Raw genomic sequence first — 24,883 nt, forward strand, 5'->3', positions numbered from 1 at the left:
AAATGCTATTAAAAAATATACTTTTACTATCTTTATACATACCGAAAACGAATTTTATAACTATTTTACGCACATACATACAAACATATGGAATTTTATGCGAACATTCCCGTAAGATAAGACTGGTGATTGTTAAATTCAAATATTGCACACATGCGCCGTGGGTGCAACTTTCTTTCCACCACTTATGGACGCATGCGTGCCGAAAATAGGTTCTCGAAAAACGCCGGAGTTTCGCATCTGTAAGAATACTCTGTGCGCATGCGTACTCGTTCCTCGACGCAACAGTCGTAAACAACATTTTTTCCAATTAGATTCCTCGCGAGTTTACGCTTGCACGGTAAATAGAGCGTCCTGGTAGGCGCACTGCAGTTTTTCCGCGTTTTCATATGATTTCGCGGAAAAATGGGGTCGTATTCGCAGGCCCGGTGTACGTGATACGTGGACTTATGGGTTTCTGGCATGCGGTGACGTCATCCGGATCATTCTGGAAGAACCCTGCAGGACAATAATGGCGGGTATGTATTTATGTCGTCGGCAAGATTATAGATCTCGGTCGCGGCCTATATTCGTCTGAATAGTAATGCAGCTGAGATCATTTCCTTCCAGATTTGTATGCAAAATACAACTGCACCTATTGTCAAGAGGACATCACAGGTTTGCGCGTTCGTTGTGTAGAATGCCCAGATTTCGACCTCTGCTTGCAGGTGAGTCGAGTGAACGCCTGTTTCTCGGTCACGTGTTCATGCTTGCCTCCCCACCCTCCCGTACGATCTTCTTCCATTTTCTTTGTGTCCTCGTCTATCCTTCTGGCTTTGTCGGATTTTGCGTATTGCGATTCCTTTTTTGTTCCCCACTCTTGCGCTTTTTTATTTGTTCACAAGTTAGTCCGTAATTATGTGTTCTACTTGCCTTCGCGAGAGGTGAATGAAACTGCTGTCGATCGAAGAGCACGTGTGCTCACCCGATGCAATCAATTGTTTTGATAGAGGAAAAATAATGTTTTTATACATTGACAGTGTTTTTCCGCCGGAGCTGAGATTGGTCCTCACAAAAATGATCACTCTTACCAATTTATGGTGAGTACAGACAACGAAAAAGAATAGAAATCAATATTTTTTTAAATTTTACGACACACGTGATCAAGATTTTCGTTTATAGGATTCTGGTACCATTAGTATATTTAATGGTAGAGGGAACTGGACAGCCAGGGAACAACTTAGACTTTTGGATGCTATTGAACAATTTGGTTTCGGTAACTGGGAAGATATCAGCAAACACATTGAAACACGTACACCAGAAGGTACAGTGTTCACATTATGAACGTTACTATATTCAGAATTACATTTGGAATAATTTATGAGGATGATTTTTATGTTAATAATACACAGTATTCCTTTTGCTCTTGTAGAAGCAAAAGAAGAATATATTGCGAGGTACCTGGATGGTAATATTGGCAAGCACACATGGCCACCGACAGAAAGCTACAAACCAAATCTCACAGATCAAACAAAGTCGGATCATGGACCTCTGTCCCCTGATCTCACATCTCGGTTACCACCATTGGACATTACTCCAGAGGAGGCTGCACAATTGGGTTATATGCCACAGAGAGATGATTTTGAAAGGGTTAGTCAAAAAACAATTCGTATAGAACATAACACAGAGCATCTCAGTCAAATACTTCTCTCATTTATTGTTGTATGTAAAAGTGCCTTAGGACAACAAAGTGTAGTTCATTTAACTGAGACAACCTATACGTATTATCGTAAATGTATACACACTACAATATCAAATTTTTTTAGGATTACAATCACGAAGCAGAGTCTCTTGTTTCTTCGTTATTCTTAAATCCAGCTGAAGATGACGACTTGGATATCGCTTTGAAACTAGCCCAAGTTGACATGTACACCAACAATTTAAGAGAAAGAGCAAGACGAAAAAGAGTAGTACGCGATTATCAGCTTGTATCCGCTTTCTTTGCTTCATCTAGGAAGGATAAAACGCTGAGAAAGAAGCAATCTAAGGAAGAAAAGTACGGCATCGGTACTATTTGGAAAAAAATAATTTACTACCTTCACATAATTCTATTCTGATCTTGCTCTATTTACAGAGAATTCAGAGACAGAATGCGAGCGTTTGCTCAGTTCTACACGGCGCAGGAGTACGAGCAATTCTTGAACAATCTTGAGAGAGAACGAGAGCTGCGTTTGCGTCTATCTGAGTTGTGTCGTTATCGGGACAGCGGAATCACGAGACACGAAGAGTGTGCTCATTTCGAGCAAGTGATTGCGCAGACTCAAGGTCAAAACGATGCCGCGGATCACTGGAACGAAAAAAAATCTGTAAGTATTCATTTCCTCTTGTTGAATTAACATTTCTCACATTGTGAGTGCAGTTGGAATTATTTTCGAAAGATATACTTTGTTTTTCATTGTACTCCGTAACGAGTATATCTGCACAAATGGAAAAAGATCATTAGGCAATCGTAAAAGCTAGTAGAGCTCCCGAGTCTTGCAACATTTTTGGTAAAATCGAAATGTTGCATTTTGAAATTAGAAATAATACCTAATGAAGTTTTTGAGTATTCAGGTGCAGGTAGTAATTTTATTTTAATATACAATGAACGATATACATTTTGATACCTTTTTGTTTTGAGTATAGCAGGCGTGGAATAAATTGATAGTAGTAATGTTAGTGAAACCAAGGACAATCTGGTTCCTTAAAGACAGCTTCAATTACACTTTATGCGCTAGCTTTTGCTTCCTTTTAAACTAATTCCATTATTTGTGGTGCGTGTTGCCAGGCATTTCTGAACAGATTGTATCAGTTTGCATTTCACTTAGGGCAGCAGTGGGCCGTCCACACCAATACACCGCCACACCTCAAAAAAAAGGTACAAAAGTATTCTGAAACTGTGTCTGTAAATTTCAATTCGTAGAGAAACAGCACCGTCTCATCGGTACTCATAAAAGTGTTATGGTTTCTTGTTTTTTTTTTTCTAGAGAAGAAGAAAAAGGTTACTCTTCCATCGACCGAAAGTACACTGCAAAAGACTTGCCCAGCAGCAGCTCCTCGCTCAGTCAAACCAATCCCAATCGGACGACGACTCCAGCCAATCAGTGGGCGGAGCCGGATAACTATCTGAATTCTTCCAGCCAGCATTCTACCAGCTCCAGTTCTGCTACAGAGAAAATCTACACTGCGACAACTTCCGGAAAATCGTGTTCAGCAATAGGTGATTTAGAAGAGCGAGATATTGAAATGGAAGCTGCCGCGCATTTGTTAACGAAACAAGAAAAATCTTTGTGTCTACAGCTTGATCTGAAGCCAACGCAGTATTTAACACAAAAAACGTTGTTGTTGCAAGTAAGTTTCTTTGTTTTGTTTGTGCAGGGTGGTTTGAAAGTATTGGCTACATAGAAGCTAAGCCTATAATATATCAAGCAACTATTGGTAACAAACTATTAGGTAGAATTATAAAGAATATCTGTTTTAGCATATAAATTTTATTTATTAATGAGGTAAACAATTACATTATTACGACCTTTTCCACAAGAAGTTTCACCTTAAATCTTGAGGTTAAAATCATATTTTGCTTAACATGTTTTCTTCGATTTCTTAAAGCTGTCTAGCTAGTTCTAAACCACCCTGTATTTTTATAATTTTACATAGGTCACCTTTACGTGGTAACTATATGATTGCAGGAGTATCTAAATGGTAATAGGAGATCTGGCGTTGTTCCTCAATCGGAACCAGAAAGTAAGATTTTACATTATCTGGTTGCGAATGGCTGGATTGCGGCCAATTAACCATGTGTAAAAAAGATTAATGACCATTTCAACTCTAAGTCACCCTCTATTTTGCAAACTAAGTCCTAGATATAACTGAAAACCGAGTCTGATTTAATTATTGTATATAGGGCAGATAGAGAAAGAATGTGTGTATATGTATACGTATACATACGTAGAAACGATTGGTTCATTACTATAATTTATTAATGGAACTCTTGAAGAGACAAAATTTCAGCGATCGGATAAATTGCTACAACCAAAGGACTGGATCTTCAGTTTTACATCATATGTATTATTTCAGTGCTTGAAATAATAAAATGATGCATTCAAGATTCTAAAATTATAGTCCATTCGGGCTGCAACAATTTATCCAGTTATCGTTATTCTTCCATCGCTTTTGAAAAATAAAATTCAGGTATCGAATATTCACCGTTAAAACGATTCCAGGAACTTGTCGCGTTTGACTCAAATGTGCATCGTTGTGTTAGGTTTCGTTCTATCATTTAGCCGGACAGTAGACTTGTTTTAACACTGTATAAGAAAATCTCTTACACTGCCTTCATAGAGCCATTGAACGTATTGCTCAATTAATTCTTCCACTGTAACGTTTTCTTGTACATGCTACTAGTTGCACATACTTCTTTCTATCTGTTTTCATTGTGATTTGTTACCATGCTTGACAATAAGGACGAGCGCAGTGATATCGCTCCGGTCGACATTGACTCCCGGTTAGGGTGATAATTGAATTCTGACTAAAAAATAATTTTTCTAGATATATTTTCAAACATTCGAAGGTGAGTGGAACTCCTCTCATCGAACCTAGTAGAAGTAATTGATAATTTATATGAGAAGAATTTGACAAAAACCTTGAAGAACTGAGTCAAGATAGACCCGGGACATCGACGAGGTTTTAGTGATTAAAATTCAAACTACGATATTAAGTTTAAACCGAGCTGAAAAAGCGTTCGACTTACGGAAATTGGCCTAACAGTATCAAGAACGTGATGAAGCTCTAAAAGGGAGTCCTCGAATCCAACACCCTCGATTTTAAATCGGACATACTTCTACATATTATAACATTTTTCTCTGTTTCTTTAAACACCGCAAAGGTTCCTTATTGATAAGGAATGGTACAAAGAACAGATCGGGGGGGGGGATACTTGTTATCACCATGATGTATATGTATATATATGTTTATATATATATACTATTAGGTAATTTATTTGTTGCCTGTGTAATATTTGTACATACAGAACGGAGAAAACTAGTACCTTTCTAGTGATACTACTTCTAAAAGCACAAATTATGGTGGTAATGTGAAGAGGAAAAAGTGTTGGAAGGCGAGAAGCATATAGTGTGATATACTGATGGTGTTCTGAGCCAAACAGATAACTGCAGAAAAAGACATAACGAGCTCGGGACGCGTTGTCTTGAGATAAAGCGATTATTTGTCCGTTGTTTGCGATACGTTAGCGATTAACTACTACAGCTTCTAATTAAAAGTAAAATGAGTAGGAAAAGAAAAAAAACGAAAGAAATGTAGGATCTACTTATAAATTGTAGGACTTCTTGTCAGTATTCGCTAAGCTATTTGTCACTGTTTAATTTTCGCAATCTGTCTCTTAAGGAACCAAAACTCGCACACATCGGCACGCATCGAACATTCCAGTTTTTAGCACACTCATATGGTAATTGCATTCAGATGCCAATCATCGAATATTCTCGAATCGCGCGCACAAGTTCATAGTAGTAGAACAAACGATTTCTCGCCGCGAACCCTACGAATTCGCAAGGCTTTCATCGCTCACTCGTTGCCTCTCATTTTTCGCGAATCGATCGGTGTCACGACGATATTTCCTCGCAGACAGAACGAAAGAAAAGATATAATTATGCCGTTCGCGAAAAGATTGTTGTACGCTTCTCTACGGCTTCTATTGTACGGAAGCATTTCTAGCGTTCATTTAGCGTAAATTGGTCGCCGACTTTTCTCTATCCTCCATTTCTCTCGTACGTTTAACAAACTTAACCAAAAGAAGAAGAAGAAGAAAAAAAACTAAGAAAAAAAAATGATTGACCGTTTGCTTTTATTGTAATTTCGTGTCTCTCTCAGAATTCTCTTCGTTATTACAGACGCTTCGAAACGCGCGGTCAAGCGACGAATCGTCATCGTTTAGCTTGCATCGTCGTGTGGATGTAAAAAAAAAAGATTTAAAAAGCTATTATATCTATGTAAATACTTAAACGAAAGGAGAAAGAAAACTGGGAGACTACGGTTTCGTAGTTGTGAAACCTTAATGTATAAAACAGACAAAAAAATTCAGAAATATCTTCCGTTGAACAAAAAAAAAAAATATACTTATTATAGCGTACTTGCTTGAGATACACACGGCTAAGTGATGAGATATATAGGGGAAATAGCTGCTCATATTTTTTACGGAGAGTAGAAGACTATTCCCTTTTATTCGGTGTAATGCTATCTGCCTGCGAACAGAGCGAACCGTTTTGTCAACGACAGTGAATGATCTTTCGGCGGGTGTACGCTCACCCACGCCTTTTAATACACGTTATTTTGTTTTGTTTCCGCTGCCTCTATTAACCGGTAGTCGATCGATGCGAGTTCGATTTTAACATTACATATTTTCATCGTTTTACGATGTTGGTTGCACCGTTTTCTGATGCTAGTTTTGTCGTCTGCGTATTGTGATAAAGAAAATGAACAATTTTTATCTTTTTTTTTTTCATTTTATTTTATTTTATTTTATTTTGAAGAAACTCGCGCCGATCGACTAACCCGTCGTTTAACTGTAATATTTATACGAGGTGGTCCGTTACGAATAGACTGTTTCATCGAATGTGTACAGGGTGTCTTGTAATTCGCAACTAGTTGATTAAAAGCTTTCAGTCAGATCGATGCCAAAAAATTTTATCGTCGCATACGGTTACGTTAAGATACAAATTTGAATGCGGTTTAGCATTGTATGTAATCACCTGGCGATATTACAGAACACCCGTGCGTAAGCACGACGCCATTCTGAACGGATTCGTCGTCGCGCTTCTTCTTCGAATTATTTAAATAATTTATTGAATTCAGGAAACAAGATTTAAATTCGTAGCCGTGAGTATACACGAATGAACACTACGGTGTAATATTTTATAGATCCTCGTAAATCATTCGCAATAATATTTTTTTTTTGTTCTGCTCGAAAGTTACGAGTTTCAGTTAGCGAAGAAAGAGAAAATAAATGCGCGCAGTCGTCTGAGATCGATTTGATGTTAAACCGAAGAATCTGTGTAATACGCGACGCGTTGATTACTCCTCGTTGCTCTCGGAACGATACGAAACTGTTTCGATGACAAGAAAAGGCTTTCAACGTTATACACGCGATTTAAACAGTCGTTGATGTATAAAATAAACTGTACAATAGGTATTTTCCCTTAAAAAAAAAACAGTGTTTGTATTTATTTCGTCGTTGTTCATACCTCCAAACTTCTACGAATTGGTAAAAGTGATAAACTACCTTTGAGTAACTCAATAATTGAGAATTAGGTCAAATCGCGCGACAGATATCTTTCCTTAAGACCAGTACTTGCATTTATTTCAATGTTGTTTATACCTTCTGTTAATTAACAAAAATGACAAAATATGTCCCCGAATAAGAAGTTAGTAGACAAAAGTAAATCAAAATAAAGGGAAACAATGTGAATGAGATATATGATACCATTTATAAAAGAAGACGGAAGTATTATGTTCTACTGATTTCAATACTTCCGGCGATCCATAATACCATGCGAATAAGACGCGATCTCCAATCCCTTTAAAAACTCGCGAAATATTGCATTACCGGTTCTTATACAATGTTTAATATTTCCGTATCCAACATCTGTAGATTCTGCTACGTATGTATAGATCGTGCCGTGTACACGAGCAGAAGACAAACAGAAATTTACTTTGCAAACTAAAAGCGCTTCCGCTGGAAATACAACGAAATTGTAGTTAACGTTTCTAAATATACATGTATCCTTGAATTTCATTCATTCACGACGCTTCAAGACGCAAGTAAAAAATTTTCAAAAATGTGACTCGCGCCACTATGATTCTAATCCGTTCAATCAACCGCGATCGAATAATTTTCCGTTAAAAGATACCAACCGAAGCGCAGTTTCTTTCTTCCGTTGATAGTCTTTCCCCAAGCCTAACTCCGAAACTATTTTTCCCGTCCCGACGCTCGCACCGCCGTGAAATTAATTAATTATTCGTTTCCACGATTGCCCCCTAATTACCGTCCCGCCGCCGCGATTTAATAATGAACGCGGCAGGTAACGATTAATGTAATAGGGCATTTAAACCGATCGTTCGCGCCGCAATTAGCAGCACCGCGCGCACCGTTCCCATTAAATCAATGTATGCGCGTACTGGCTGCGAAAGCGAACCGTTCCCTCGTTCTTTATCGATAAATTCATCGCGCCGCATCCTCCCGTCAATAATTACCCGTTCGAATAAAATTCTCGCAATCTCTTTGCGGCGCATGGTCATCGTGTTCTCTAATCCGCGATGCGCAACCTCGACGCGTGTATCCCATTACGAGTGAAAACGTTACGTTAAAAGGCTTTAACGTTAACCGGCTTGTTCGTTCGCGTCGATAACAATCGTTTCATTTGTCCGCGGCGCAATCTTATCGGGAACTCGATCGCAGCCGTGATTCAGCGGCCGGCCGCCATCTTGGTGCCGCGAAGACAAATCTTCGTCGTCGTAATCAATTTTCAAGGCGTGACGACGACGGCCGGGACCTTGACAGGATGATCGGTACAGTTTACCTGCGAAATTACCCGCGTATACGGTGCCCGCGATTGCGACAATGCCGCATGATCGAGAGCGATGCGTCACGTATCGTGGACCGACGACACGACGTTTCTCGGATCCGAGGCCTCCCGCGACGTCTCCGCGATTTCACTCTTTTCCTCATCCAGACACGACGTCCTTCGCCGTGTACTCGAGAGTGCACGTCGCGTACCATTTTTCAATCTTCTTATTAGAAACACAATTCCGCAAAAATACGCCACTTTGATTGCCACGCACGCGCCCGCAAAACTCCCGTCGTCCCTGTCGCGGAAAAATATTTGCGATATTGTCCCCCCATTGACCGAACGTCCTTCCGTAACTCGGGTACTCTTGGATCCTTGAACGATCTTTTCGTGACTTTTTATTCAACGTTATTCGCACGTCACCGACGATCCTTGGGGGAAGATAAACGGGATCAAGTCCTTCGAGCAATTTTTCGTAGCTTTTTGTGCGGCAAGAATATTTTTGTTACAGTTGTAAAAAAAGCTGGTCGTCCAGTTTTTAATTGTTAACACTTAACCTAACGAACGTTAAAGATGTACGACATGAGTGCCGCTTTGTAAAAGTTACAAGTCTGAATTGATCTAGGCATCTTGCTATCTTTATTAGAACGTCCGCTTGAATTCGAAAATTTATTCGATCTTTTCTTGGAAAGATAACATATATAATTGAAATAAATAAATAAAGTACATAAATAAATAAATAAAACATCTATCATAATTTCAATGTACATATTTATATACTGTATGCAAGTTACCTTGCGATCTTCTTTATCATGATTTGATTCTTGAGGATGAAAATACTAATGAAAGTTCTCTTCGTACATTTCTCAAACTATTTTTCGATAACTCGCGGTGGAAATCCAATTTACGTTACTCGCCTTTTTTATACTGCCTAGAAGCTTGTATGAAATATTTAAAAAAAATTACATCTTGTGTTGAGATGGAATCAAAATAGAGTTTTACTTTTACAGACACGCAACTACGTATAGTGTCATTATTGTTTTTCAAACGTTATTCCCGGTATGTATACCCATTTTGTTGATTATACAATTTGTAATCACGTCTCCGCGAACGTAATTGCACAAAGATTGCATTCAATAGATGAAAATGTGTATTTACACGACTTCGCCGTCGTTTTTTGTTGAATGTTATGATGTTTCTTTTCGAATAGAGAATACAGTTCGTTCGTTTGACTAAGCCGTGATAAGAAACGGAATTCGATGAATAACGAGTATGGCTAATACATGTGTTAAATTGTTTTCTCTGGAAGTGCAAACAGTTCGGTTGCGCAAGGACATGCAAGATCCGCCGATTTAAAAACTTGAGTAACTTATTAATGTCAGGGATCGGTGCATTTCAATAAACCTCGAGGCGACAGGGGACGACCGTATTGACACAAATTATTCCAATCCTTCTCGGTTCCTGCGAATCCACAAATTTTTTTACACCCACCGGCGAAAATTCACTCGCCTTTAACGTGTTTATTCTGCTAATGTTGTCTCCTCTCCCAAATTGGTGCTATGATGTAACCGAAATGTGACATAACTCCCTGCACGAGAAGAAAGTATGAAATGAACGCGTGTCTTAACGAAAAAAAAAAAAATGTATTTTTACTAAACACCGTCGATCGAATGGCAGGATCGCATTTAAAGAACAACGTAAAAGTCATTACGAAGAACAAGATTAATTCACGAACATTTAAATGAAATCACATGACTAATACGTATTACAGTTGAACTGCTACAAAAACATGTTTAAGCACGTAATTAAATGGAAATTGAAGCTATACGAAACGTTAACGCGACATTGATGTACGCCGATTCCAGTGAAACCTGAGTGCTAAAAAATAACTATGAATAACGAATGCTTAAACTAGACGCATGTAGAGAGAGAGGGAAAGAGAAGCATTTATTTTTTCTTGTATGTTTTTCACGAGAAAGAGGTTTCTGATGTCATAGTTCGCACACTTCGTGTCTAATTATCCGGTTCTGATTGAAAATTATACAGCAAGATGCCAGACGTCTTTTCTTCAAACGTGCTTGTCTGTGTAATAAATATTTATCGTCGAATGACGCTCTGTTCAAGTTGCGGGACAGATATTGTTCGAAACGAATGGGGTATACACTAAAAGGACAGAACTTTCCAACGGTATTAGGCAATGTTTTTAGGCAATAACCTGTTCCTGCTGCATATGATCCGACACACACGCACAAAGAAGATGACAGAAGAAAGGACAGCAGCAGTGGGAAATCGAAATCTCCATCGGTCTCAAATACTTCGATCTGCTTTCATCTAAAGTTTAAAAAAGTTAAAGAAGATTTATATATATATATATATATATATATATATATATATATATATACCTTTAAATTGTGTTACAGTTGAGATTCAAGACGGATCGGCCTTCTTCTTCGTTGCTATATCCTATAAAACTCTATTTTCCTAGTCTATAATTTACAGTTAAAAATGTCTTAACAAATTTGTAATATTATCTGATGATATCGTTTAAGATTATCATCGTGGTAAAAGATTGCGTAGCACGATCGTTGAAAATTCCATTAATTTGTTAAACAGATTGACTATACAATTTCAGCTCAATGCGATCAATAAATATTTCCCGAATTATTTAGATAAATTAATAATAGCTTTGCCAGATCACTTCGTTTTCCAAAATGGCGAAGATTGTTAGAAATCGACATGGAATAATTGTTAAACCTACGCGAAAGTTTGTACATAAGCAAAATCAATATGAAATTTCATTGATACCTGACGATAAAAAATAACCTTGACATAACCGGAGCTATATCGATAAATATTTCCCGAATTATTTAGATAGATTAACAACAGTATTGCCAGATCACTTCGTTCTCTAAAACCGCGAAGATTGTTAGAAACCGGCATGGAATAATTGCTAAACCTACGCAAAAGTTTGTACATAAGCGAAATCAATATGAGATTTCATTGATACCTGGTGTATACATTGCCACCGAATGTGAAAGAAATTCCATTACGACATCGAAACACGGTCACTGGCATCAATTCCGATTCTTTATCGGATTTGTATCGTGCGGATCATCGCGGAAGCTGATGCATCGTGCGTTCGTGCCGCAGATAAACGATAAAAAATCCATTAAAATGCACGTCAATAGCTGGATCATACAAACAGGAATATTTTTCAAGAAGCCCGAGTTAAACACAGAGACGGGGACGGCGTTCAGGTGGGGTACAGCCGTAGGAGTCCCACCTTTCCACCTTCGTCCGCCTTGGGCCTCACCACCGATTGGACATATATAAGTGTCACGGGCCAGGACAACTTTACAATTGCATCTGATCGCAGCTAATAACGTTCAGGTGAGTGAGTGTCACGCATCCTGAAGTATCTGGCTCGCGCCTGTGTGAATTACTGGGTGTCGGTGAACGTTGCATTGTCGGAAAAGACGCAATAATCTCGTTCGAACAGTGACTTTAATATATTTCCGATCTAAATTTATTATAATTTGGCTGTATATCGTGATTGACGCGATCCAGTTCTTCTTTCTTTCGGTATTGCTTTCGTATTTAATATTCGGAAGGGATAAAGTTCCGATGGTTGCATATAAGTCGATACATTTAAGGGTTTGCGTTTTAACACGTTTCAAAATATGGATGCTAACTTTCGAGAAGATTTACTTGTATTTGTTATCTCGGGATACTGATATTTTTCTCGGTATAAATAATTTCGTTTAAACATTAAAACATCACCACTTTTCATTACGGTAAAGTGACTTATGCCACTTTCAAAATAAACGGCTCATATAGTCACTCGTTAAAATATTCGGACGCTTTTTAAAGCGTAATAACTGTTTTAAAATGGCACCGAACTAGTTGAATTTTCTTGAGATGTTAGAGGGACTAGTTCACTAAACAATTTTTTGCAACATTTGCAATTGCTTGGCACGACAACAAAAAGTTTCTATACTATGTTATTTAGCTCTTTTTTTATAAGAGTCGACTCGCGATAAATTATACCCACGCTGAAAATATCCCGGAAATCGTTATCGATCAGAAGTCACGGAGAATCGCAAGTTTGACGATTTTTGATTGTTGAATTATTCAGCGAGCGATCAGGCTTTAATATTTGGATAACATTTAGATAACTGTTGCTCAATTCTTTAAACGTGCTTTTAATGCTGCTTTAGCCAGATGTATTGATCCTTTTATCGAACTCAATTGCGCAACGTTCGATCGAAATCAGTGATAGGAACGTGTAAATATTTGTAACGTTTTAACTACTACTTGAAAGTATTCGCGACAAGATCAGTGCGAACAAACGCTTCTCATATTGCCATTCAGTAGGTTACAGCGTAAAGTGGAAACTTTGGCATTGACAAGCTAATGATTAGAAGTAATGTACGCATTTGTTGCGAAGGCAATAAATGATTGTGCGTGACGCACAGAATTAACCTTGGAATCGGAATTTGCAAAATTTAGAATTCCTTTTTTCGTAAAAATTCACAGTCATTCCCAGTCATCCTAAAATTATAATATTCAAAAGTACCAGTCATCCTAAAATTGATAAATACCTAACAGCAGAAAATTATAGATTTCATACAGAATTTAAACAGACGCTGAAATTGAAGTCTTAATTCCGCTCTTTTTATTACCACAGCCATGAAATACGGAGTGCTCTGTTTGCTCGCCCTGGTGGCGGTCACCTGCGTGTCCGCGCGGCCTGAAGAAGACAAACCAGCAACTAAATACACGAACAAATTCGACAACATCGATATCGATCAAATTCTGAAAAGTGATCGTCTGCTGAGCAACTATTACAAATGTTTGATGGACGAGGGAAGGTGCACTCCCGAGGGCACCGAACTGAAACGTGAGTAAAACGGCGTCACCTCCCTGAAAAATTGTTTAATTCGTTTTCCTCGTACTCCGGTGTCGCTTGAAAATCGTTCCACGCTGAACGTCTCGGCCACCAAATACGTATTGCATCATCAAAACTACAAGATTCAATTTATCGAGACTATTCGCAATTTGCATGATAACGCGTGCTCGATTAAATAAGCTTGTACGAGAATTTTCAGTAAAAACATCTTTGTAATCTCAATGATCGTAGAATAATCGTACGTTTATCGTTGTTACAAATGGGATTTGAATGCACGCGACGCGTTCGCGCTTGTCCGACCAAGCATTGAAATCACCAGAGCAAAGATGATTTCGCACGATCTCACTGTTCAATTAGATCGTCTCCAGCACGGCGCATCTATTTTCTTTTATTTTTATATTTCAATGTTGATCTTTCATTCATTTTAAAGACTAGCTAATGTTCAATTTATTACTTTTTATTTAATTAAGAGACTATTGTTATCGATGCTCTCTGCTTACTATTTCGAGTTACTCGACCCAGTTTAAACGATACAGGCTATTATTAATATTTTGTTAGTATTATAAATATATAAATATACATATTATTTTGTTGTATAGAAGTAAAACGTCCTTCGCTATATATAGTATTTAATGTATAGTTCTCACGCGACAAGCACCTTTGTGTTTACATGCCCCCTCTTACTAGCTGCGGGAGTGGGGCGGTTAGTAAGAGGGGGAATGTAAACGCAAAGATGCCTTCCTGTCGCGTGAGAACTATACAGTAAATTCTCCCTAATTGACGCTGAGCTTGAAAACAAAAATGAAGAATTTGGGAAGAGTTGGTACGATTAATCGAGCCTTGCTGCTCGTTTTTATAGTTGTTGACAATCGGTAACTATAAAAACGAGCCGCAACGCTCGAATAATCGTACCTGTTCTTCCCAAATTGTCCATTTACAATCTGAGCGTCGATTAGAAAGAATTTACTGCACTTCTTATATATCGATAATAATTATTATTTTCTTAAAATTCATCGCTATTTAATTCGGAAAAACAATTCTTGTCTCGAAGAGATTAAATAGAACAATTCCAAAACAGTTTATACAATTACTGCGTATCTCTCGTTCTCGAATACATTCTCTTAAATTTTTGGAATCAAGACGAGCGAGTTAGCAACATTTAGTTCGTATCGATCTTCTCGATGCAATTATTGTCTCTTCTTCTTCAATTATTCCCGATTCTACTTTTATAACATCAGAATCTGCGACCTGCAGATTTCTATCATTTCCTTCGCGTCAAGTAGAACGTGCACACAATCCCTCGCTCAATCGTTTTGTTTTCGTTCCTCAGGAGTTCTGCCCGACGCTTTGGCCACCGAGTGCAGCAAGTGCACAGAGAAGCAAAGAGAAGTGACCGAGAAGGTCGTGAAGTTCCTGGTGGATAACAAGCCGGAGATGTGGAAGAAACTGTCGAAGAAATACGATCCCGACGGTGTGTACAAGAACAAGTACGAGAAGGAAGCTGGCAAGCACGGCATCAAAGTCTGATGATCACCGGAAACGCGACAAGAATGCTTGGGGATCTTCGGTCCTTGGCGCGGCCTCGAATACAAATAATTTCCCGGTGTAAATTATCGCCTGTAATCAACGCATAGTTAAAGTCGAAGTCGCTTGACAATTAATGATCGGTCGTGACGCACACGCGTACGAGCGCGCATAAGGCGAACAGAATAGTATTACGTCTGCGAACAGTGGACAATGTCCTTCGAAGAATCAACTCGACATCGCGTGTCTATCAAATAAAGTATCGCTAAACACATTGTCTTCGTAATATTCCGCATTCGTACTTATCCTTTTACTTTCGTTTCTGCATTGCAAATGGACACGTGGCCTAGCACACGAATCGTCGGAGACACGAGCGTTTGGTATTCGTTGGACGTGCTTCAAGAGGTCACCGTGTCATTTTCGGCGGAACAGTGACGTAACACCGCCGACGAAAGCGGTCCACGTGTTCTTTTAACACATTCACCGATGGTTACCCGGTGACATCCGCTAATTAACAAACAATTTTCCCGTTGTAGTTGTTCGTCGAAAGCACCTGCAAAAATATTACCTCGATTCCGGTATAAACAAGCGATCAGGAAGAATATCCGAAGCTTTTAGAACAATTCTAAATTAAGCATTGTTTATATCGTGCTTGGAGTATTGGAAATATATTTTTTTATTGGAAATATATTTTATATCGTGATTACAGTATTGGAAAACGCCGCTTGGCTTGCTTGTTTAACCTTTTAGGTACGGCTGAATTCTGCGCGAGGCTATTTCTCTGGACTGCAGAGTCTGATACTGTATATACAGGGTGTCCCAAAAATGTCTCGCAATCCGAAAGTGGCGGGTTCCTTAGGCCATTTGAAGCAACTTTTTCCTTTACAAAAACTTTCTCCGAGGCACCGTTAACGAGTTATTAACGAAAAACAGTGACCAATGAGAGGCGAGCTCAGCTGGATATTATTGGGACACTCTGTAGTTCTTGTAAATCGATGTGAGGACAAAAGAAGTGTGAAACAATGCATATGAAGACGATTACTACTAGAGCAAGCCACTATAGTGGCGCGTCGTCCAGAGAGATGACATCCGCGAAAGCTACTATAGTGGCGCGTCGTTCTGAAAGATGACATCCGCGAAAGCCACTATAGTGGCGCGTCGTGCCTAAAAAGTTAAACGTAACCACAATGATTCGAAGAGACGTCATTCGTTAGACGGTCGAGGTGGTGTCAAATATTGAGAAAATTGCTGCGTCGAATGTCGTCGACGTCGAATTCTTCGTATTATAAAATAGTTGTCACCGAGAACTTGCAATACATCGTGGCCAGAGAACGTTCTATAAACGATGTTACAATTTAGTGCGATATTGGATAACAAGGAGCAGATCGCAGGATCGAGCACAAACATCGATCGTTTCTTTCTAACCACGAAACCGAATGTACACGATCACAGCGTGACTCGGTAATTACGGCGAACGTTGCTCGAGAGAAAAACGATGGAGAGCCAAACTAACATTGGTCGTCGAGTGGAGATATTTAAAAAGACCTTCTTCAAATATTATCTCCGCCACTTTCCAACCCTGTTCCACGTTTGCTACGATCCGATCGGCACGCATCGAAAAGCACGCGCCTTCGCGGGGCTCCTTTTCGGTTTCACAATGGCTATCGTTTTGTACAGATTCATTATCGTTGATTTACGTTTCGACAAATATACCAGTTTCGGTCTTGCCGTCGCCCTCGTCACGATGATGTCTATTGGCTGCGCCGCGTCCATTCAGGTACCTGATATTTCCCCGAACAAGCAACGTTTACAAATTAAAAAAATGAAGAGATCAAATTTTCTTTGTAACGTAAACTTTCCTCACTTTTACTACTGTTTCTCTTCGTTACTATTCATTACTCTTTTATCTTTAGATTATTAACGTCACAATTGTACATTTTCATGCAAATTTTCAGCTCGTGTAATTTTTTCGGGAACAATATCAAAATATTTCGCTGGTCGGACGATTCCACAATTGTGCAACTAAAGTAGATCCGTTGCATTTTATAAGTTCGCGTAACTGCACAATTGTCTGCATTTTGATATTCTAAATTAGAGACTGCTTCGAGAAACGATTTCTGCTACGTGCGAGAAGATTAATGGCAACTAGATCTTATTATTTTTAATGCAACAGGTGAGATGTATTTGCGTTCTGACGATACCTGGTTTCTTCGGACGATCGGGCCGCAGTGTGCTAAGAGCATTGGTTTTCGGTTACATAATAGCCGGACCGCTCTTTAACATGGTATATAATGCAAAAGAGGTGGTGAGATCGTTCGCCTGCACATCCCAGTTGACGTACAATCTCACGAAAACCAGGTTCGACTTGATGTTCAAGCCATTTCAACAGGTGATGCCTACGATCGACGAGATTTTACTTTGCCGAGTTTGCATATATCATATATTTATTTCAATAGAAACGAGTCTTTATTACGATACAACAAATTTATGCACATAATTGTTCCCTTTCAGTTTCATTAACACGTTCCGTGCCACGTGTACCATCGATGGTACACGCTTGCATGTTTACTTAGTGAACTGAACAAATTGTTTACAAGAAATTTAGAACCGAAGAATCAATTTCCACCGCAAGAATGGGCGTTGATAAGTTTTTGTTACGTTGTTATGTGTACGAGAATTAATAATTGCACGTAATACATCAAGTTTTAGTAAAATATCAAAGTGTGAAGATTCGAGTAAAAAAAGCTCGGCACGGAACGTGTTAACTGAATCGCGTTTAATTACGTTCGTAATATTTAAAAGTTCGCATTTACAACTCTAAACAATTTTATATTTTCTAAAAATGCAAGAAAATTGTCGATAATACGTCCACCCTTTTTTGCCCGACGTTATTGCAGATGCACGGCGCAATAATTATGCTTAAAAATTATTTGAAGACCCGAACGGCGAATCTTTTTCACAATATACATATAACAGAGATGCTTAGAGTTATTTATAATTTTATTTGGTAATCTTTCTCGACATATTCGTTGAGCGTAAGTCTTTTTCTGTTCACAAAATAAATTAAATTAATTAATTATTTAATTAATTGTCAGAAACTAAATAGTCCAATAACAACATTTATATACGGGATCTAAAATGTTAACCGCGCGAGTCTCTCCTAGAACAGACAAATTGCAAGAAACTGATTAAGATTCGTACGCAATCAGGCCGTTCTCGCAATGAAATCCGACGGGGAGGAGATAAAGGATACTCTATCATCTGTGAGGGATCTAATGAGTCCCATCGTCGAGGAGATCGAGGGTGAGGAGGAAATGCGGCGATTAAACGAGGAAAACGATTACCTGGACGAATTGCAAGGTGATACGAAGAGGAGCAAGGACATTGAAGAGAACTACGAGAAGAAAATCGATGAAGCCAAATCGGCTGCCGACGTGTACGAAGCGAAGTATAAGAAGAAGATCGAAGCTAGGTGCGAGGAACAGCTCAGCCGGGGCTCGGACAGATGTAGGTACGCTTCGTAGAGCTGAATATATTTGTTCGTGCATTTACTTTGCTGTGGTTCAATGTACAGTCTTCACGCGACAAGAAGGCAGCTTTGTGTTTGCATTCCCCCACCCCTTACTAGCTGCGGCAACGGGGCAGCTAGTGAGAGGGGGGAATGTAAACACAAAGGTGCCTTCTTGTTGCGCGAGGACTACAGGGTGTCCCAAAAAAGTCTCGCAACCCGAAAGTGGCGGGTTCCTCGGGTCATTTGAAGCAACTTCTTCCTTTACAAAAATGTTCTCCGAGGCGCCGTTATTGACGAAAAACAGTGACCAATAAGAATCGAGCACGCCTGACGCGAGACGGCCCAGTCAACCAGCGCACGAAGCCTAGTTCTGCTCATTGGCTCGGTCGCCTCGCGCCAGCTGAGCTGGGATTCGACCGCCTCGACCGCTGACGCCGTTGGCTCGGCCGAGCTCGCCTCTCATTGGTCACTGTTTCTCGTTAATAACTCGTTAACGGTGCCTCGGAGAACATTTTTGTAAAGGAAGAAGTTGCTTCAAATGATCCGAGGAACCCGCCATTTCCGGATTACGAGGCATTTTTGGGACACCCTGTATACAGTGGTGTGCACATTGTTACTGGTACCTAAACGAAAACTTAACGAAACATCGTATTTGTGCATTTCTCTTTTCTATTATTTCTGATATAGAAATGTACAAATATGTTGAAGCTTTTGTTGAAATCTCACGATAAAAATTAAAAGTCACTTTGAGGCCATAATTATTTGAAGTATACTAGTATATACTTAGAACTACACTACTGTATGCCAGTTCATTGTTCGTTCGATTCATTTCAGGGATATGTTCAGCGACGCTTATGACAAGTGTTACGACAAAGTAACCATGTTCGTTGCTTGGCTTCTCTGCTGGCCAATGAAGCTCACTTTCGTTTGCAACCTGGTCCAGGCTCTGGGTGGTTCCAGCATCTGCGACCCCGAGGGCAAGGTCGACAGTGGCATTGGCGAAGGCTATGCTGCCTTGAAAAGTACGTATCGCGTATTAATTGTACATATATGTAGAACCATAAACTAATTACATTTCAAGTAACGCTCAATTCATCGTGTGTCGTGCGCAAGATCGTTCCATTTGAAAATTTTCGAATAATTTCTATGGTTTTTAAAAATTACATATTTGGAACGTTTAATAGAATCGATGACCGTCAAATAAATGAGTTCGTGTCACTCTTTCTATGTAACCAATCAATTATAAACCCAGAGGTACATTTCATGTATTTCTGTACTACTTCGGAAGCTAATAACTTAAAATTCGTAAAATTGTTTTCTATCTTAACTGAATTTCGACACAATTCTAGTTAACAATTTGTGGCAAATTATGGAAAGTTTTCGTCCATTTTGTACCTTCCCGCTTGCTTCGGAAGAGAAAGAACGAAAATCATTTGTTCAATTGAGCGATAAATGATAAATAGATAAATAGTTTATCGACGTCGTTGAATTTATCACCTGCGAAATACAAACATTCCAAGTCTTTCGAGTCACGTTAAAGTGTTTGTCGACAAATCGTATAACAATTACACCCACGCAGTTACAATGACAACAACAACGTATCGCTTGGTTAATTACCGCTTACGAAACGCAGCGTGCTAAAGTTCCTCGTGTGCTAAAGTTCACTTCGATCTCTGTCGACAGGTGCGAGGAACGAGTTCACCAGAAGCCTGAAGGACGCCAAGCTGCAGTACAAAATAAAGAAACCTCCTGTGATCCTAGATCTCCAGGACTCCGTCTACGCGGCTAAAGCAGTCGCCCACCAATTCGCAACGAGAGCCAAGCTCTTCGAATCCGTGATGGTCATCGTGAAAAGATGCTTGTCCTTTGTATTCCTGAAAATTATTCTCAGTTCTCAGCGTTACCACGACAAATACATGGACGACATCGAGTACGACAACGTTTACGTGACGCCATATTTTCGGCGAATCGACGCGAGAAGGAAAGCTCGCGGAAGCCTCGCGCTTCTGCCACTGAAGAAGATCGAGAGGAAGAAATTCATCGATCCTTATAGCTGGAAACCCGGCAAAGCGGAGGGATTTAATTTGACTGGCCAGATGGTGAAGCTGTTGCTCGAGATAATTACTGCTAGTATTTTTATCGTCCTCGATAGCTTGTTCTATGAAGTGCTGGATATGATTAGGAGACACGCTCTTATAGAGTACACACAGGTAAAGTGTGTCAGGGATTTTCTATAGAAAACTTAAAAAATTATACAGAGGTCCCAAAAGTCACTCGCAATCGGGAAATAAGGGATTCTTAACGACATTCGAAGCAACTTTTTCCTCAGCGAAAATGCAATCCGCGGCTTCAATTACAAGTTATTAACGAAAAACAATGACCAATCAGAGGCGAGATCATTTGGCGCGAGACGGCCGAGCCAATGAGCGGAACTGTGCTCCGCGCACTCGTTGGCTGGGCCGCCGCACGCCAGCCGAGCTCGCCTCTTATTGGTCAGTGTTTTTCGTTAATAACTCGCGTAAACGAAGCCTCGGAGAAAATTTTCGCAAAGGAGAAAGTTGCTTCAAATGACATGAGGAACCCCTGATTTTCCAGAAATACCATAATTTTAGGATACTCTGTAAACAGTAAATTCTGCCTAATTGACGCTCATATTGTGCATAAAAATAGACAATTTGGAAAGAGGGGGTACGATTTTTTTTATAGTTATCGATTGTCAACAACTATAAAAACGTGCTGCAAGACTCGAATAATCTCGAATAATCTCCTTTTCTCAAATTGTCCATTTTTGTGCACAATCTGAGCGTCAGTTAGAAAGAAATTACTGTACTCGTAATTAGAGACAATCTTCGTATCAGGCAGGTCACCACGACTTGTCCCTGGAGATCAGAGGCACGGGAGTGATAGCAACCCTGATCAGAAGCGCCGTCCGCGGCTTCAATGTGAAGAAGCACATAAAAACCGTGACCACGAACAGCGCCTGTCTGCCGAAACCAACGAAACTGGATGGCCACGTGCTCTTCAAGATCTACGGGACGTTCTTCGCTATTTGTCTGCTGAACGTTGGATCGATTTACACGCAGAGGACGCGTCGTGGTATCTGCTCGTTCTTTTACCGGAAACGGGAAAAGAGGAGGACGCTGTATCTGTACAACGAGAGCCTGCGAAGGCGGATCGGTTTCGCGAGATTCATGAAGGCGAGGGTGAAGAGGCTGGTCAGGACGCGTCGTTTGGAGTACGAAGTCGATTTCTGGATGACCATGAGACAGAAATGGCCGGCTCAGTTCGGCTGGCTCCGGTTTTTTGCCTGCGCCAGGGAGAGGTGCTTAATTTGCGACGAGGTGGAGCCCAGAAAAGGGCCGGAGCATAGAAAGTGCACGACGCCCGGCTGTCCCTTTGTACATTGCCCTGAATGCTGGAGGGATGTCGGGAAGATTTGCTATGCTTGCGCCGAGTTGCCGGATTCCGACTCCGACGAATACGATACACAGTATTTTTAGATTTAATGGTAAAAACGGTCGGCGTAGTGCACACAAAGTGCATTTAACAACGAACCTCGAAGGTGTTGAAATCGAAGGAACTTCTTGTGGAAGGAATAACGTTCTCGTTCTTTATCGCGTTGCTTCTTCGAACTGGATTTTCCGTGTAGTTATAGTACGTACTATTTTCATAGTTGCGCCAGGATGAGACTAACGATGTGCATGCAACATATCGAGGTTCATGCAACTGGTCAATTCATCCGTCAGATTTGCAAGACTCGTAAAATGTTCTCCGTCTGTAGAATATTATTGTATAATTATAGCATTTATAATAAAGAAAACACATACTTGCAAACTGTGCATGTCCGTGACGAAATGATTTCTGGCTTTTCAAGGATATTTAAATAGTTTCACACGCGTTTTATACAGGCTGTCCCAAAAATGTCTCGCAATCCGAAAGTGGCGGTTTCCTCGGGTCATTTGAAGCAACTTTTTCCTTTACAAAAATTTTCTCCGAGGCACCGTTAACGAGTTATTAACGAAAAACAGTGACTAATGAGAGGCGAGCTCGGCTGGCGCGAGGCGACCGAGCCAATGAGCGGAATTGGGCTTTGCGCGCTGGTTGACTGGGCCGCCTCGCGTCAGCCGTACTCGATTCTTATTGGTCACTGTTTTTCGTTAATAACTCGTTAACGGTGCCTCGGAGAACGTTTTTGTAAAGAAAGAAGCTGCTTCAAATGATCTGAGGAACCCGTCATTTCCGGATTGCGAGACATTTTTGGGACACAGGTATGCAGCACTCGGAAACCAATTAGCATAAGCCAAAAGTTGTCGAAATATTCAAACGGTGATGTTATCTGGTATAAATACGTTCTTCTAATTTCTTTGGCAGAGACTTGCGTCGATTGGTCTCTGATCTCATTCGTTAAAAAAAACAATGAAATTTTCTGTAACATGTCATCCAAATCAAATGACGCGTGATCAAGCTACAGGCATTGCAAGACGTCAAAATCTCGAGAATTCTGTCAAAGATCAGGGATTAATTGTTAACGATTCATAACAATGTCACAGTGTCGTAATAAGCTCGGATAAAAAGTTTAGAAACATATATCTTTTTGTCATGTCAAGTAATAGCAAATTTTAAAAAGGTATTTAAGTCATCGTACAATAAACTAGCCCCTCGAAAGTCGTTTACTCTAGTTTGAAAAGTGTTGTAAAAGCTTTTTTTTTACAAGAACTGTTCGAACGCTTTTGTCCTCCATCGTGGATCCAACGCAGCATTCCTGAATCTTATCTCGAGACTCAAAAAGCCGAGGATAAATAACAAAACCGAAGAGCACAATGAATCACTGCCAGTCCGCGTTCTTAGCCGAATAAACAACGCGGTTCGACGCGCAAACGCGACAGGAAAAGTAATCTCGAAGCGCAGGAAATTTGATTCCGTGGAAGTTGAAATCCGCGTCGTTTATGGTCGAGGAGATGTTCCTACGGTTTCACCGGTGTCATTCGAAGCTTTATAGGTACGGAATATAATTATCGCAGCACCGGTGTTGGGTTTTGACGGTTTGATGACACCGGTCGTGGAGGAAACTGGAGTCTAGGAGGATTTTTCGGGATGGAACGATATAATCGGAGACGGCGAGACCACCTCTACGTATAAATCTCACGTAGTAAAGTCGACAAGAAGTCTCAGATTTCACGAGGAAGGAACGAGAACTTAAAACGCGTACTTGCCACGTTGAATTTACGAAGACTGGGAACGCCTGAACGGAATACGAAATAATGCGGAGGTAGGATCATTTATGGCATTACAATGTCTTATCGACTCTACGGATCCCCCGCGAGTCGACGCGTCGCGTCCCATCGCGGCCGCGCAACGTCTTCGAAGATGCGAAGATGACACTGTGTCGAGGTAGTATCGGACAATTGGATTCGCTCGGATCGCCGTTTATGTCATCGGCCATTACCGGGAACGGTTGACAGCGGCAAGGATCTTCGCAATTGCCGGCCAATTTTGTTGCGAATATTTTCCTGCCGATGAGAAACCGCGATCCTATGCTTGCTTTACACGAGCAAACTTTTCTAAGCGCTCTGTCGACTACGATCGTATCGTTATCTATATCCTTACCGACTAGAAATATTTTGTATAGCCATTTTTAGACTTGGTCTTCGTGCAAAATCAACATTCTGCGAAACGACTGCAAGAAACAGAAGCCAAACAATTTGCAAAAGAGGAAAATAAAATAGTATTCTCAATGTTTTCTCACGTTCTTCTTGTTTCACATTTCGTTAATCTTTCAAATCGGCAGAGTAGTAATTATTGCATTAAGCATTTTTCATTTAAAATAGTTTAAATTTATTTATCTATTTATTTATTATATCTTAGAAAACAGACGTAAAAATAACGTTGTTAGACTTAGCACCCTTTAGTAACTAAAATATTTCTTTTTTATTTCTCTTTACATTATACACATATATAATATAATATATAATAATATATAATATATTATATAATATATATATTTAGTTTATAGCAAACGCAAGTTTAATTCCATAATATGATGTTTCTGTCTCTTGGAAGGAATTGGTTTGTTTCCGTATTCATTTCTTTATTATGTATTATTCAATCTATATATATATATAAATCTTATATATATATGTATATATATATATATATATATATATATATATATATATAAATCTTCTTTAACTTTTTTATAACAAAGAGGCTTTTCCGTTTATATGTATATCAATAAATAAAGAAATGAATACGGAAACAAACCAATTCCTTCCAAGAGACAGAAACATCATATTATGGAATTAAACTTGCGTTTGTTACAAACTAAATAATGTTTGTGCAACC

General features: G+C 39.6%; 3 protein-coding genes across 5 annotated transcripts; all 3 read left to right on the forward strand.

Annotated features, from left to right (window-relative positions):
- Positions 1-246: 246 nt before the first annotated feature.
- Ada2b (Transcriptional adapter 2B) lies at positions 247-7,256 on the forward strand. Of its 3 annotated transcripts, none has more exons than XM_033483841.2 (10): positions 247-518; positions 610-707; positions 1,020-1,079; positions 1,162-1,303; positions 1,412-1,629; positions 1,806-2,035; positions 2,123-2,345; positions 2,847-2,896; positions 3,006-3,369; positions 3,708-7,256. In XM_033483841.2, the coding sequence occupies exons 1-10, from the start codon at positions 512-514 to the stop codon at positions 3,810-3,812; spliced, it is 1,497 nt and encodes a 498-aa protein (XP_033339732.1). In that variant the 5' UTR covers positions 247-511; the 3' UTR covers positions 3,813-7,256. The 3 variants fall into 3 exon arrangements, with proteins under 3 accessions (XP_033339732.1, XP_033339733.1, XP_033339731.1); XM_033483840.2 differs by having other exon boundaries at positions 249-518; positions 2,114-2,345; XM_033483842.2 differs by lacking the exon at positions 3,708-7,256 and having other exon boundaries at positions 248-518; positions 2,114-2,345; positions 2,807-2,896; positions 3,006-3,291.
- Positions 7,257-11,829: 4,573 nt separating this feature from the next.
- CSP3 (chemosensory protein 3) lies at positions 11,830-15,304 on the forward strand. Its single transcript, XM_033483843.2, has 3 exons — positions 11,830-11,987; positions 13,285-13,497; positions 14,837-15,304. The coding sequence occupies exons 2-3, from the start codon at positions 13,287-13,289 to the stop codon at positions 15,031-15,033; spliced, it is 408 nt and encodes a 135-aa protein (XP_033339734.1). The 5' UTR covers positions 11,830-11,987; positions 13,285-13,286; the 3' UTR covers positions 15,034-15,304.
- Positions 15,305-15,449: 145 nt separating this feature from the next.
- LOC117228142 (protein sneaky) lies at positions 15,450-23,248 on the forward strand. The gene is made up of 6 exons (XM_033483846.2): positions 15,450-16,807; positions 17,204-17,419; positions 18,240-18,541; positions 19,376-19,563; positions 20,225-20,751; positions 21,400-23,248. The coding sequence occupies exons 1-6, from the start codon at positions 16,526-16,528 to the stop codon at positions 22,039-22,041; spliced, it is 2,157 nt and encodes a 718-aa protein (XP_033339737.1). The 5' UTR covers positions 15,450-16,525; the 3' UTR covers positions 22,042-23,248.
- The last annotated feature ends 1,635 nt before the right edge of the window (positions 23,249-24,883 follow it).

The sequence above is a fragment of the Megalopta genalis genome, chromosome 6 (assembly GCF_051020955.1).
Source record: "Megalopta genalis isolate 19385.01 chromosome 6, iyMegGena1_principal, whole genome shotgun sequence".
NCBI lineage: Eukaryota > Metazoa > Arthropoda > Insecta > Hymenoptera > Halictidae > Megalopta > Megalopta genalis.